Source organism: Phyllostomus discolor, chromosome 9 (genome assembly GCF_004126475.2).
Source record: "Phyllostomus discolor isolate MPI-MPIP mPhyDis1 chromosome 9, mPhyDis1.pri.v3, whole genome shotgun sequence".
Classification (NCBI taxonomy): Eukaryota; Metazoa; Chordata; class Mammalia; order Chiroptera; family Phyllostomidae; genus Phyllostomus; species Phyllostomus discolor.
In genome coordinates, this window is record NC_040911.2 from 6,595,178 (window position 1) to 6,612,104 (window position 16,927).

General features: G+C 39.4%; 1 protein-coding gene across 3 annotated transcripts in view; it reads right to left on the reverse strand.

Annotated features, from left to right (window-relative positions):
* Positions 1 to 16,927, reverse strand: part of CDH7 (cadherin 7) — a 120,825-nt gene that overhangs the window by 42,409 nt on the left and 61,489 nt on the right. For 2 of the 3 annotated variants that reach the window (XM_036010159.1, XM_028524977.2), the window contains 3 exons: positions 16,035 to 16,202; positions 13,294 to 13,481; positions 2,633 to 2,886 (listed from right to left, as the gene is read on the reverse strand). In XM_036010159.1, the coding sequence (XP_035866052.1) occupies positions 2,633 to 2,886; positions 13,294 to 13,481; positions 16,035 to 16,202 (610 nt within the window). The remainder of the gene's footprint in view (positions 1 to 2,632; positions 2,887 to 13,293; positions 13,482 to 16,034; positions 16,203 to 16,927) is intronic. The other variant, XM_036010161.1, reaches the window with a different exon arrangement.

The window sequence follows — 16,927 nt, forward strand, 5'->3', positions numbered from 1 at the left end:
TTATGGCCATTAAACATCTATGTAATGTTTTCTATGTATTGGAATACACGTGACTACAAAATGATTTTCAACATAGTTGCTTGTGCAACGTCTCCTTCCCCTGATGTTACTGACTTTGAAATAAAAACGGCAGGAAAACACAATAAGCTATAATAACAGCCATGTATAATGATACTGCTTCCTAATACTTAAGCCACGGTTCCCAGTTTAAAAGCACTGGGTACTCTGCCTTTCTCACCGAATCCTCAAGACACCTGGGCTAGAGCAGGGAGCAGGGCTGCCCGTCCTGTTTACTGGGTTATATGGGATTTGGCAGGCTAAGTGGCATTCCCTCGGTCTCCCTGAACACAGGGGCGCTGGGAAGAGGGCCAGTCCTACAGAGACTGCACGGGGGCACACATCTACTCACCAAACTACAAAGTGAGATGGACTTAAAGGATATCCTAAACGGACAGGGAAGGACAAATACATGAGCGACAGACACATCCAGAATAACATAAGCTGCAAATGACTTTGCTGGGCTTATCCAAATAAATAAATGTGTCAAGAATTCGATTGTTAAATATAAGTCAATAAGTCAATCTTACAAATGCAAAAAGAAAGAGTCACACGAAAATGACATTTTAGTTCACTCTGCACAAAGTCTGTCTCTCCCTGCTGTGAGATAGATTTAGGGATCAGAAGACACAAATTAGTACGAACCTGCACTTTTAAGTCGCCTTTTTTAGTTTTAAGGCGGTTAAAACGAGGTAAAAATAGGGCGCAGGCCAGCTTCTCTTTCACTAAGGCCACAGAGGTCTTCTTGTCCCAAACTGCCAGCGTCCAGCCTCTGTCCCTTCTGCCCCTGTGCTTCTGAGGCCGCGCACGGGGCTCCCTCCCCCCCCACCCCCCAGCCATGACCCACTGGGGCCTGCTCGCCCTTCTCCTTCTTCCCCAAAGTATGCAGTGCCGTAGTACAAAAAGCATCATATTCACTCTAAAATGGTTCGACAGCATCACGCTCAAGTAAAAATACCAACGCAATACATCAAAATTTCCTTCTTTTTTATCTTTTTCCTTATCTCCCACCTCAGGAAAGCATTCTCTCCTTCGTGCCATGAGATGAACTACTTGAAGCAGAAGCTGGACTACCCTGAGAACCTGATCTATGGCTACCATTGCACCGTGGCTGTGGCTCATGAGGGGAAGACACTCCGTGTGTCACTGGGAGAGGTGATGCCATAGCAAAACCCTAATTCCAGCAGGTGTGCATCAGGAAGCCTTGGTGGGCAGAGTTGAGCTGAAGTCGGGGAGTGGCTTTGGCAGTGAAGGCTGGGCTCTAACAGGGAGGAGGGCAAGGCCTGTTCTCTCTGGCACATGTGTGACTCACAGACATTCTAGTGCACAGATCATATTCTTAGAAATGGTTTCTGATCACTGCATTTAAAGTACTATATCCATCTAAGTAGTCTGAATGTCTTATATAGACAGGGAAACAGTGGCCAGGGGTTCAGTTTTGTGAGAACAATTATTTCATATCAATTCTTTCCCAGGCTAAAGATCAATGTCAGGCAACAGAGAGAAGAATGCCACACACACACACATACATACATGTATGTATATACATGTATGCACATATATATCTGTTTTATATATACAAATATATTTTATATATAAAAATTTATATCTATATATAAAAGAGATATTTTTCATCACACTTTGTAGTCAATGTCCAGACAGTTCAGAATTTAGATAAAACACACTTAGAATGTTTAAGTATGAGTTAAATCTAAAAGGCTGTGCTTATAAACTGAACATATCTGAATAGAAAACATTCATTGATTTATGTACTTCATAGACTATGTAGTCAAATCCAAACTGTCATACTGAAAAGTCTTACTTAAGATCCCCAATTAAGATGTGTAATACAACGTAACCTCAAGTACACTGTATATATAATATTCACTTAAGACATAATTTGTCATATGTACACATACAAACACATGCATACACAAAACATACATGTAGATTTCAGATTGTAAACTACAGGTAAAAACTGTGAAATGGAACACTGTGGTATACTGAAATGCTGTTAGCACCAAAGAGATGAGTTGTTACAACAGTGTGTCTAATCTTTGTGCCGGATGACTGAACAGACATTTAAAAGCAGTCCTTATATATTTATTAGGCATTGTTTCATTTTATATAAGTGATTATAACTAAATAATATGTACAGTAGACCAATAGACCAACATAGAAAAGGACATGTTTAATAGTACACCCCTAACTTCAGTCATCTATGACATTAGTTTTCTGACACACGCGTGTGCCCTGTAATGGGGACACACGTCACTCCCCCCTGAGCAGCTTGCTCCGGAAGAGCTGAGGATAATCGGCTGAATGGGATCATCGACTATCGTTTGTGGGTAGTAACCGAGGCCTTGCAATACCGCCACATGATGATGGCTTTGGAAGATCAGGTGACTCATTTTGAACGAGTAAAATGCTGAGCTGCTCAGACCCTGTTTCACGTCTGCCGTTACGGCTCTATGCAGAGACAACATGGGTTTTATTTGCCATGAACCCAAAGCATCCTAAGGTAGGAACGTGGGCTGTGCAAGAAGCACAGAGACAGAGAGCGAAGAGCTGTTACCTCACGGGGCTGTTGGCAGCATCTGGGTCGTGAGCCGCGACAGTGCCAATGATGTTCCCCACCTGGGTGGCTTCTGACACCTCCATGGGGTACAAGGGGGAGGAGAACACGGGGGGCTCATCTATATCTTCCACGATTATCTTCACGGTCGTCGTGTCGCTGAACGGCCCCAAGCTCTGAAAGCGAGCGTCGGTGTCCTTGTTTGCAGCTTCTATCCGTAGCGTATAACTTGTTTTGGCTTCGAAATCCAGGTCCTGCAAGAAAGTGATTAGGAAAATTAAATTACCAATTAAGTAGCCCATAAAGCAGAGTCTTTTCATTTATGAATGTCAATATGCATGGGAAGGACTCAGCCGCAAACGTGCACCATCAGCATTCGAACGTAATAAATAATAACGTCAATCAGAATCCCTGCCGCTTTGCTGGTCCACAGACGATGGCGTGCGCTTCGGAACTAACTTAATCCACTCTGCTTCCACCCATTGCCTGGTCAAACACAAGACTTGAGAATATTATTTGAAAGACAACAGATAAGATTTCAAAATCTTTCCCCAAAGGGACATCGATGTAATATCCTTCAACCATGTAATTGAACAGCACTGTCCACGAGGGCACATTAAAAGTAAAGAGGAATGTAACTTCCAACTGAATTTCTCATTAAAAGGACATTTTTATGGATTTTGAGGGACTTCATTATAATCTTGAGGGCCCAGGCATTCCACAGGCAGCTGCACCAGCAGCAGAGGGGCGTAGGGAGCCTGAACTGCCTGTTCACACGGCGACTCTTCCCCAAGAAACACCCAGACGCCCCTCTGCTACCTCCAGCAGGACGCATACCCTCTATTTATAGTGGATCATTGTCAGTTATATTCCAGAATGTCTCCTCTGTAACTTTTCAAGAGGATTAACATGCTAACACTATCCTCAAAAACAGTAATTCCAGTCAAACCCTATAGGAGTTGAAAAGGTTATAAGGAGAAAGAAATATACCAGTGAAGCAACACGTGTGAAAAAGAATTACATCCACACGTGGTGAAGTTCTTCTGACAACAGCATTGTTCTCTTTCTCCAAGGGCCACAGAGAGTCACAGTTTTTCTTTTTCTTTTGTGGTTTTGTGTGTCTGTGATTTTCAATCTCAGTCTCATCACTAAAAATATGTCCCAAAATAGTCTTTATCTTTTATGAGGTAATACAAAAATTTCAAAACATAAGGAAATGGAAAGAAATACTATCAAATACAGAGTATAATTTACTGTCAGTATTTAACAACAAAAAAAGCACTAAGAAAAACAGGCTAAAAAAATGTAATGTTGAGAACTCTAACCCAAATTTGCCCATGTCTCTGAGCACGTGTGTGCACATACAGACACACATGCATGCCGCCTCTCCCCAGAGGGATGTGATGCAGATTAAAATATATAAAACAATATGGTTACAAAAAGACAACACAGAGTGTATATATTTGTTTAAGACATGCAGACACTATATATATGAAATATCTACTATGTATATACATGACTTATATAAAATATAACATGTATATATAATATAAATGTATACACCATGTGTTTGCACACAAATATTACACAAAGAGATTCCATGGCTCATCTCTGACTGATACTGAGGAGGAAATAGATAAATCAATACTCAAAACAGGATTAGGAGATCTAGGAAGCTCTTACTGAAACCTTTGTTTGCTTAGCATCTGTCTCATCTGGAGATTGTAAGCTCCACACTATTCTGTTCATTACTAGCATTTTCAATGCCTGTTAGGAATGTGGTACATAGAAGGGGCTCAATGAGTTCTTCTTTAATTAGACAAAAACTAGAATGCAGATACCCAGGCTACAGGGGCCTTAAAAGTGAACTATTCCTTTGCCCCAGAAACCCCTGATGCTGATGCAGGAAGTGGGGGAAGAGACAGGTATGTCGTTTCTCCTGACCACACACAACGTCACAGACTTATTATGAAAAAAATGCTTAATTCTTATTTGAGTTTTCATGAAAAAAAAATGGTAGACAGTGCCCTGAACAGCACCTTAGTAACAGATTCAGTGATGTTGGTGGGGCTACCCTTCTGTTTGTCTATTATCTAAAATGTACTTTGAGCCCCAGGGTTCTCAGCCAAAAGCGAGGATCTGGACTCGCCCGGGGAACTTTCTAACAAGTATCTGGCCCCTTCCAAGATTCTGATTCAGCAGAACCTGGATGAGACACAGCAGGTGTATTTTCAAAAGGCACCAAGTAGTGTGATGCAAATCCTCCTGTACGAAACCTGAACCGGTTGTTCAAGTTTTGGGGGTCTATATATGGAATCTGATATTTAATTTGGGCACTGCTAGGAATAAAGCAAAGCATTCTTATTTACCTAAATACATTTACTTAGAAACTCTAAACATACAAGTGTCTTAGGTATTAGCCCATTCAGGTTGTTCTTACATTACTTATAAAACTGACAAATTATATGAGAGATATTGCTCTTTCACACATTGTGTCTCTGTATGATAGAATGTGTGTGTTTTTTTTTTTTCAAATCAGGTTAACCATCTTCTTTTAAAATAATTGAAAACCACCACAACTTTTAAGATAGTCATGCAGGTTTACCAGAAACGATACCAAGTTTTTCTGCATTCAAGGTAAAGTTTGACTGACTTGTGACAGAATAATTTAAAATTTACTGCACAAATGAATGCAATTATTTCAAAGCGACTTGTTTTTTGCAATGTGTCTAAAAGGCAACAACATGAAGTACAGACATCTGGATGCCACTGAATCATAAAGAAACACAGTATCTCGCATGATGATTGGCTGCCTAAAAGCTATTAGGAAAATAGAGCAATAAAATAATTCATACGAAGGGCCATGAATCAAAATTACAGGCAAAAGGAATTGCCGCACCAAATGATTTTCGGAGCAATTCAGAACCAGCCAGACATCGAGTTTCCAAAGAGGGGTGTGGTGTGATGGATAGGGTTGTTAAACTAATTGAAGAAAAGGCTCATGCAATAAAACTTTAACTCCTGTTTCCTTTTCTTATTGATTTTTATATAAGCAATACGTTTCATAACTCTTAGATTGAATGAGCAGGATTATACATGGGGGAAAATGTCAGTGACAACTAAGAAAGGACAAAGAAAGGGGAAAGGGAAGGAGACATGGGTAAGTTTTAAACAGGCCCCATTTGGTGTGTGAACCCACATATCACTGGAGACTATACATAACTGGAAATGTAGCCAAAACACTGTCCTCACCGTTGCCCCCATCAGCAAGCCATGTGTAGGACTGATAAGAACCTGGAACCAGATGTGAGTCACGGAGACCCAAACTAGAGATGCACAGAGCCAGCCTGAAATGGCTCAAAGGTGCTCTTCCACCTGTCAGGGGACATCTGTGTCAGAGACCTTGGAAGAGGGAACTAGCATGTTTGGTATGGTCTTTTCCAAACAACAAAATCATTTTTTGTTTGTTTGTTTGTTTGTCTTGCCATCAAAGCCTGATGAACTTTAGGATTTCGAAAGCTAAACACGGTAACTGAGGCAGGGATTGGCAACCTCATCCTAAGAGGACCAGATAGTAAAAAATTAGGCTTTGCAGGCCCCGCCAATGAATTCTGCCACATGCAAATGATCTCAGGTGGCCTTGGCCAATCACACTGTAGCTACCTGAATTCTGTATAACTTTCACCTGTCACCCAGCGTTCTTCTTTAGCTTTTTTCCCCAATCATTTAAAAACGTAAAACCCACCTTAGCTCTTCGGCTGTTACAAACACAGGCAAGGAGTTGTTTGCTGACCTCCAGTCTAAGGAGCACAAAAGAGTCGCCTCGTTTTCTAGACTACAAGCCCGCCTCTCTTCCTCCCGCCCCTCCACTACAGTCGCGGTGAACTGTGCACTAGAAACACCGCCTTTGTATCTGTCGGGTCCTGTCACCTGTGGCTCCTTCTTTCTCCCACAAGTTCTTCTTCCATTTCCTATTGAAATCTCTGAGTGTTCTGATAATCCCTTACTGAATAATAAAGCTTGTTTCACTGTGAGCTACCTGCAAACGGGGAGTTTTACACACATCTTTAATGTACATTTAAAAATATGCAAGGTTGGTATTATTGATTATTAAAGAGCAGAGAGTTCCCAAATTGTATGTGGACTTGGGGGTGGACAGACTATGTGAACTCAAGGCCGTGCCCACCCACCACACATTCCCTTTCCGCCAAAACAAGTTCTTCCATCCCCAAGAGCAATCAGGGCCTCATAGTATTGTATGGCATTATCAGTAGTACGTACCTGCCTGCCTCACCAACCTCATAGTGTTGCAATAAATTATTTATAAATTTCAAGTACCTGAAACAGTGACTTACACAGAGTAATCACTATCAGTAATCATTATCAGTAAGTACTATCAATTTATTTCAAAGAATCATTTGCTACTTTCCTCTTAAGACCCTAAATCTATATCTAATCCTCACTATGCAAAGACAAGTTCTAAACTTTAATACATGGATGACAGCGTATCTACATGCACATATGTGCATAATGATTAAACGATGGTAGTATCCACCGGTATGTCACAAAGCAACAATGGGTTGAATAAATTGCAAAATAAAATCTGAAACTCAGGTGTTCACCCAATGAGAGTTTCTATGAATCTTATCACATCCAGCCTTTAAAATTAAAATAAGGCAAAATGTATGCCTCTTTAGTCAATTATGAGAAATATCTTTGCTGCATTTGGAGAAAGGTGCATCCACAGCAGCGGGATTAACTGAATAAAAGCTCTGCATGAAAAACATAATGAGAAGAAGAAAAAGCAACTGGACACATTGTGGGTTTCATGTCCCTCCACCACCCATCAGCAGCATTTTATGCAACAGTGAAATGTGTACTTGGCTCTGGGAAACAGCCCCTCATTACTGCAAACAGTGGAGAAGGACACATGTCCGTACCCAGAAAGGAAACCCCGGAGATCCAGAATGCGTGCCATTGCGTTGAAGGTTGACAAGACACTGCGTATTCTAACTCCTCCTGCCCAACGGTGCATGGGCCTGGCCACTTTGTCAGTACCTCCACCACAGCGCCCTATCATCTGATGGCTGTGACTTCATGTAGCCTTAGTTAGGGTGGGGAGAGGGGGAAATTATGAAGACAGAACAGCACAACTGGCCTGAAGAAGGTTTAAAAAAATGTGCCGCCCAACAACCTGGACCTGGATGTGTGCTTGAGCTTTAAAGGAAATGCATTTTGAAAATGTATTTTGAAGATGTTCATTTTTGTACTGTACTGTAACTCTATGGTAATGTATTTTATAGAAGCAAAACTCCATATTCCATATTTAACCCCAACAGAGGTCTTCTATTGAAAACTGAGGTACATTGGAAAAAGGACTGCCACATCTCAAAGGAAAGGTAACAGACTAAATTACCTGAACTGACATTTATGACACAGAAAGGTAACAAGAATTCTAGGTGAGAAGACAGTGAGAGGTCATGCACACAGGGTGATACTTGTGTTTACACTTTTTGAATTTCCAAGCCCTGGGAAGCTGGTATAAATGTTATCATCAAATCCCTCAAAAACGGCCACAAGAATGGCCTGCACGTTTGCTGTAATATTCTTAAACTGTAGTTTTGCCATCACTTCAAACTATGTAACATTTAATCTTAATGTATGGGAAACATAATTACATTATTTTAAAAACGGCTCTATGGAAACATCTACAGCTATTTTTTACCCTGTGGATTTGGCATATTTAGTCATATGAATAAATACTTTCTATATAAGATATTGAACAATAATATAACTAAAGGTAGTATTTCACAGTTCTGTACTAATTTTTCTTTTTCTAGTATACATATTTTTCAAGACGGACAACAGTGTGGTGATTGTGGAGGGAAGGGGTGTGGGCAGATGTGGAAGAGGGTGTAAGGGGGATAAATGGTGATGGAAAAATACAATAAAAATAAACTATAAAAATAAAAATAAATGACAAGATTGTTTTTATGTTCATTTCTCCCTATTCCTAAGTCCACCCTATGCCAAGAATGGCATATATAAATATTTCAAAATATGATAATAGTTGCCTCAAACTGGAATAAATCTCAATATAATGATGATGGTGCACTATTTATGAAAGAGCAATGGACTCAGGCTTTATTATGCTGTGGAATAGAGAAAAAATAAGTAGGGATGATTATCAAGCAAGATACACAGGTACAAAATAACCTGATTCCAAAAGAAATGCCTTTATGTACTTGGACATTGGAACTCCATTATCCAAATGTGAAGTGCTATTTAGAGACACTCAGAATCCTCAGAACGAGAACATTTGTCAACAAAACCTTGTCCGCATCCCAGCAGTGTGTGGCTGTAAATGCTGTGCTACAGTTAGGAGACACTGGAAAACCCATCAGCATATGGTTCCTTTTTGCAGATTGCCCGTAGCATCCTATTGTTTATCTCAGTGACAATTTAAAATAGTCCAGGAACAATAGAAGAAGCCTCATTTGTATTCTTTCATAATTTTTTGGTTTTGGTCAGAATGCCCTGGTGACTGGGATTCAGAATACAGAGAAGGCACTGAGTTTATGAAATTCATACTTTTCTTTTTCAGACTTCTCTGGCTGTAGGGAGTCTCTGAAAATGTTATTCCAGACATGAAATGCTATACCTGGCATGGGATTTTGCCCCAGTTTCCCTGAAAGCTTGAGAAACAGAACTAAATCAAAATCAAACTCCTATCCTGGAGGGCCACCAGCAGTTGTAATTCTGACGGAATCCAAACATCTTAGGGACAGATGCCCCTCATTCTGAGAAAAGCACTCCAAAGAGACTTTAGTTTAAAAAAATATGAGCGAAGACACTTATGAAACAGAGACCAGCGGAACTGTGGCTTCGTGATGAAAAAGCACGTGGGCTGGCGGGGTAAGGGCTGCTTTGGGGAGGCCAGTCGACTCCGTGGGTTTTAGGTGCAGGATGGCAGAAATGAGGATCGGATCGGAGGGACGGATATTCCGTCCACAGCTCCTAGTGGGCTGAGCCTCTGTGGCTGGACTGAAGGCCACGTGTTCTCATGAGCTGTCGTGAAGCTACCCACTTGTAAGTGCCATTTGTAGCTCTCCATATTGAGAGCTCTCATTGATTCCAGTAATTCTTCAATGAATTCTTTTAGAACTCGTAAGTTCTATAACTCCACTACTGATTATTTTGTTGTTTCCTTTCATTTGCTCTTATGATTCTTTTATTTCCTGGTATAAGGCAGATTCTTTTCAAACTGGTTAAAACAATAAAAATAAAACGGTGTGGCATTTTGAACAGCAATTTTTTTGAAAGCATGGATTTGAGAGTTGAGAACCCAGAAGCAGGTCGCAGGCTCAGGAGCTATTAGAATAATAGTCCTGGAGTGAAGCAACGATACCCAACCTTAGGATCATGCCAAAGGGAGCAGGAAGAGGCACAACCAAGAGTGATTATGGATTAAGATGGGGCAAGACAGGAAGCAGGAAATCACAACAAGGCCTTAGTGTAATAACAAAAGGTGTGCAGTTTTACTAAAACCAGAAAAATGACAGCACTTTGAATAAATACTGATAATCATTATAATACAGTCTTTTGAAAAGAACTGAAATGCTTGACATGAATTAGAATTATCAGACAGTTCTGATAATAAGGGATCGAGAGAAATTAGAAAATGTAATTTTCTATTCCGTAGTATATTTTACTGTAGCTGTACCTAAAATACCTTTTGAAATTCTTTATAATCCCTTCCTATTTGCAAATCATAGTACCTATATGCTCCTAGTTGCCTTGGGAAGGAGGAGCAAAATCATGAAGGGGTCTCTCCACCTACATGGCCTCCTCATCTGATGTCAACACCCCTTCCACATGACACTCCTAACTCTCTGAACTTGAACTTGTTATCTCCCAGGGTGAATCTGCACAGGTGGACCAGCGAGATTATCCCCCTTTCCTTGTCTACATGGGGAAATGGTGTTATCCATCCTCTATTCAACTCCTCCCTCGGGCCACGTTCCAATCTTTGAGGGACGGAGTGGGACTGACCAGCTGACTGCAGACGGGGTCTGAGCTCTCCTGCACACTTGTGCAGAGCCTCGGACATTCACTCCAATCCTTGTGGCCACAGTTAAGTCTACGAAAAAGCCGTGGTGTCCGTGGAACCAAGACACGGGCATTGCCTTTGTGTGAGACCAGGCCCCCCTCACTGAAGGGAAACACACACACACACGACATACACTGCTCCCGGAACGGGAGAACAGCTTGTACACACCATGCTACTTCCCTTGTTTTCCTACTTGGTTTACAGAAGGAGGAACAGGAGCACATTTCTAGACTTAGAAGATGAGGGAAAGTGGGTCTGGGGCAGGGCCTAGGAGACTCTCCAAGGGGGTGGGAAGGTTTGAAATGCTAGAAGAAAACTCATCTTGCTTCCAAGAATGAAAAGTGACTTAGTGTGTAAGCGAATATGAATGAAGCTGAGGAACAGTGAGACGTGTACCTGGCGAACACCAGTTTAAATAGTTCTAGGGATCCAACAGCGCTTCCGTGTCCATGTGAGAAATAGAAATATAAGCCTTACTTAAGGATTTTAAGGAGAACAAACAGTAATATAAGACCTTATGGCAGTGCGAGGCCTGGTAACTGCATAAAATACGAATCAAGTTTTTAACAAATTAATAAAACAATTCTTGAAAATGAAAAAATTGTGGATCAATAGTTCCCACCTAAAATCAAGATGAATCTATAATGCCATACACAACTTTTCCCAGTAAAAGCAGTCAGTAATCACTCAGCTTAAACTGCAGAGAAAAATAAATACTATATCATTTCCACTATTTTTAATCAACTCTTATAGGAAGCTCTTATTTATGCTTATTTAAATAATGCTAAGAATTCTGAGTGTATTGGTTAGGCACTGGAATATATTGGCAGACCATGAAACATTATAATTTTAAAAATGAGTTTGGGGTGGAGTTTTGGAAATAAAAATTATCTCTATATTATTTTAAGTTAAAATCAATTTCACCTTGTAGTTTTGGCATGAGTTTTATAATTTAAGATTAAATGCATTGTTATCCAGTATTTTATAGTCCTCTTTTTAATAATTCTCTAGAATATTGAGGCATAAAATTAAGGAATCAAGGATAATTTTTCTAATATTGAATCAAATATCATTAAATATATGTTTTTTGTTCAATTATTTATTCTATGTCATTACAATATATGAAATACATGTATGTGCTCAAGGCAGCAATATCACATATATTTAAACATTCTTGACTCTGAGCAGATTGATTTCAAGTGAATCTTTGAAATCTTTCAACAGCAGTGCACCTTACTGCATCCCTTTTATTTTAGACAACAAAACAAAATATTTTACCAACAGTTGGCCAATCCTAGTTATAACTTCTCCACACAGACCGTCACCAGCTGAGCTAAAACAGCAGCTGTCCGCTGGAAATAATTGAGGAAATGTTTTGCCCATTGGACTGAAATCAAACATATGTTTTCCTATAACAACTAAAATGTAACTTTCTTTTTTGATATGTGTTAATTATTGAGGAGAGTTAATTACAGAGTTATACACCTGGACTGTCAGACTGGATAAAATCCCAGCCTCTTTGGAGTGGGGGATTTTCATATGTATTTCAATGTTTATTGTTTCAAATATTTGAGCTAATAAGTGTGTATTCTTTAATAATTCCTTTTGACACTCTTAAAAATTTAACATCTGTCAAAGATCATGTCTTTAAAGAGCAGAGGGAGTAAAAAGCTCATTTCCCCCATATCTCTAATCAGTGTTGGGAGCTACTTTAAAAATACCATGGCAAATTGTCTTTAGCTGGGATGATAATAATTTTCTTTGATAATAATTATATGGAAGGTATTATGAGAAGCTTCACAACTTACCTTCTCTGTTTGTATAAATTCTCCAAGCATTTCACCCTGGCTGGTGTGGCTCAGTGGCCTGAGCTCTGGCTGGGGAACCAAAGGGTCACTGGTTCGATTCCCAGTCAGAGCATATGCTTGGGTTGCAGGCCAGGTCCCCAGTAGGGGGTGTTCAAGAGGTAACCACATATTAATGTTTCTCTCCCTCTCTTTCTCCTCCCTCCTTTTCTGTCTAAAAATAAATAAAAAAAATATTTTTTAAAAAATTCTGCAAGCTTTTCAATTAGTAGACATTTTTAAAAAACTCATAATGTAGCAAGTTTCAACATCTTGGTTTCTATGTCCAAGTATATTGATTATTATTTTTTTGTATGTGGAGTGCTTATCTAGCTTGCTTTCAAAGGCTTTTTTTTAATTTTAGGGTTTTGTTATTAAGCAAGCAATAAAGAAGCATAGTCATCCCTCCGAGTAGGTCACTTAAAACATTTAACACATTTGCCTTTATTGTCACAGAGCTGTGGATAAGTGCTGGGTTCAGTCAGAGAATAGAATTGACAGAGTAGATTATACATCATTCAAGATTCCTCAAGATCATGGCACCTACAGATAAATGCACAGCTTTCTTCCTAAAATTAAAATAGTGATGGTTCCATATGGCCTTGCAGCGTGTCTAATACATTTTCCCATCCAGGTGGACCTGGCTTCTCAGGAGAGTAACCTCTGTGAAGTCCCCATATAGATCATAAGAAACCACACAACCTTACCTTCTGTATAGTAATGATTCCTTCCTGCGTGTCTTTGTCAACAGAAATCTTGAAAACCCCCAGCCCGTCGCCGTCCACAATTCTGTATTCCATCTCAGCGTTAGGGCCTATGTCTGCGTCAGCGGCTTTGATCCGGGCCACCACGGAGGCCACGGGCAGTGATTCAGGGACGTTGTATTGGTAAGATCCTTCAAAATTCAAAACAGAAATGAGCAAGACCTTGTACCAAGCTAAACAAGGAAAAAAATGTAACTATGTTTGTATCATCTTTGGTTAACTGGATTTTGTTTTTTTGATCAAGAAGACGCTAAGGCGATATGAGACAAGATGTTTCTGAGGGATGATTAGACAATAATCAACACGTGCCAGCACAAACACAGGGCCTGAGAAAAGGCAAGGGAAAAGTCTCCAGTTCTACAATATATTTCTGGTAGTGGGAAATGTGCTGCTTTATATTTAAAAAAATCAACAAAAATAATCATATGTATAATTAGTATGCAAGTGAATATAAACAAATGATAATATAAACATTAAAAAATAAAACTAGTTATAGCCAAGGTTTCAAATTGGCAAATACAAGTCCCAATAGCTCTGATGACTTATTGTTAGAATGTATATAAATCTTTCTTTTACTAACAGAATATCAGAAACATGGACAAGGAAGTTTATGACAAATAATTTTAGTCTTGTTTCGGCTCATAAATTTACCAAGGATGAACATTAATTGTGTGGGTTGTAGGTAGGCCTAATGAGGTACAATGGTCCCTCATTATTATTTGAACAGGAGGAAAGAGAAGCAAAAAAAAAAACTAAAGAAAGAATGCATTTTCTTTAAAAAACATTTTCTCTTGTAAACATTCCTCTTTGATAGCGCCTCAACTCAGCAAAACAAAAACAACAAGGTCTTGGGAAAAAGAGGAAGCACATGGGCCATCCCCAGAACTAGGAACCTCCTTGGAGCACAAAGCTCCTTCGCCATTTTTCTCTAATCATCTCCTTTTTTTCTTTCCTCCACCCTGATCCATTCCCTTCAGGCTGTCTAACGTGGTGCGTATTCACTTTCTCACAGAGAAGGATTTCTCCTGGAGAGGAATGTGGGGAGGAAGATGAGTCTATATGAAACGATCACATTTCAGGCTGAGAATTGTTGGCGTTTGCAATTTTCTAAATTTTGTGAATAGTTACTGATTTTTAAGGAAATGATTACAACATAGGCTTAACATTTTTGTTTTCACATAGCCAGAATTGTCCTTAGCTGAAATCCAAAATTCTCAAGGTTAGGACAGTAACGAAATGGTAGGGAAAATTCCAGCAAAAAAGAAAAGAAAAACCTAATGATGTGTCCTTGGCTTTCTTCACTTTGACAAGAACAAGATCTAAATAATAAGCTAGAAATGTGTGCCTTATCAAATCATGACAGCTGAAACCACAAACATGCTAAGTATCCCTTTTTTATCACCATGCATTCCAAGAAAAGAGAAACAGTTAAATATGAGTCCAATAGAATTACATTATTGTTTGTGTTTTTTTAATTCTATAATTTTCACCTCACCCTTTACAAGCCGTCAAGAGCACAATTAAGTATAGGTTCATTTTTTTAAATGAAAAACTTAACGTTGTGAGGGTTTTTTTGGGGGAGGGGGCCAGGGGGTATTGAAATCACTGCTGTATACTAATAAAATATTAAAATACATAGTATGAAAATGAAATAGCTAAAGAGGCAGTATTTGAAAGAAAACAGTGACATCCACATCTGCAGAAAAATCGTCTTTGTTAGACATTATTTGCTTCTAAGGTCTGTTTATGAGGGAGCTCAGTTCCCCATTTCTATCAAACAAGTGTTTCAGAGACATTGTAGTCTGTACAATTTTCTTACATTCTTGAATGTTCTAAAGAAGTACCACATGCACTTAGAAAAAAGGGGAAAACAACTAAAAGGGAGTGAGGTAAAATACTTTTTTACAATCAGGACATCTCTATAATTTCTTTTTTACTTCTTATTCTTGGTGAAGTCAAAAGCCACTTTGGTCAAAGGAACTAAACAGAGGGCATGTGGTTTTCTGGTTCTTTAGATTGATTTCTTTTTGAAACACTGAGTATTTGTACAGGAAGATGTGGTAGAACTATAAAGGAATATTCAACATGCATGCACTGGCTAAAAAATGTGGAATAAGAAATGAAAACCATTATTTTATACTACACACTGCAAGAGCCATGTAAGTTACAGAGTATTTAAAAATAAGCCAGAATAAAAGTTAATATATAAAGAAACATAATAGTCTAATATTTAAGCAATGTAAGTAGGAAAACCATATATTTAAGAGAAAAATAACACAAATATATGATTGCATCCATTTATTTTCCATATCCTGCGGGTTCTATATTGCTGATTGGAAAGCATACCCCTGATACAACATTGTAGGAGACTGTAATAAGAGAGGTATTTTGAGAAGAATGTGGGAAAAAAAAGTCTTCTTTAAAGGCATTTTTTAAGATTTTATTTATTTATTTTCAGAGAGGGAAGGGAAGGGAGAGAGAGAGAGAGAAATATCAATGTGCAGTTGCTGGGGGCTGTGGCCTGCAACCCAGGCACGTACCCTAACTGGGAATCGAACCTACGACACTTTGGTTCGCAGCCCGTGCTCAATCCACTGAGCTACGCCAGCCAGGTTAAAGACATTTTTATAGGATGGCAAGGAAAGCTGGTATACCTGCGACGTTTAACAGAATAGCTTACGTACTTCGCGGAAAGCGAGGGGGGTTGTCGTTGACGTCCGTGAGGGTCACGGTGACCGACGTGGTTCCCGAGAGTCCTCCGTTTTGACCAACCATATCCTTCGCCTGGATAACAAGCAAATACTGGTCTTTAGCCTCTCTATCCATGTTTGGGAGGGCGGTCTTGATGACTCCTGTAAAATTTCAAATCCCAGTAAAATGCATCGTGATTCACTGGATTCATACTGGCCAAGAACACTCTCATAGGTAGCACGGCCCTCTTGAAGGCTGCCTTTGGTGCTTTGTTTGTTTTTATTCATTTTAATGCACACTAACAGCCAAAGGGATGTGATGATTACATACAATATTACAAAACACAGAAAATGCTATCACGTGGAAGAGGAGGGCTTCTCGGCATTAGAGAGGACTACCTTTAAGTTTTATGGAATATGGTTCAGGAAATATCAAGCTATGAATAAACAAAAGTAACCTCTTAGCTAGAATAATGGGCAGTCGCACGTACAAGCATATGACAATAAACCCCTCTCCTGATCTTCTCTTTCACCTTCTCCAACAACTTCATTCCCAGTGATGTGAATCCCCTCAGCTATGGTCCCTACTATTTCTTTCTTGCAGAATACTAGGAATGCTCTACAAAGAAAATGAGAGTTGCTTATGTTTAATAAGCAAAGCACCATTTCAAACGGTGGCTGTGATGCTGTGTGAGCTTATGTTGTAGTGAAGGTCTCAGGAAACCCACTACAGAGGAGAATGACTGTGCTAACAGAAATCAACACCACTGAAAATATTGGCATGTTTGGTTGCTGTTTGTTTCTAATCAATTGCATTTACTATCGATAGCCCTTAATGCTTTGGGTGTATGACAAATTGATTTCAGGATCTCCTGTTGCTTGATGGG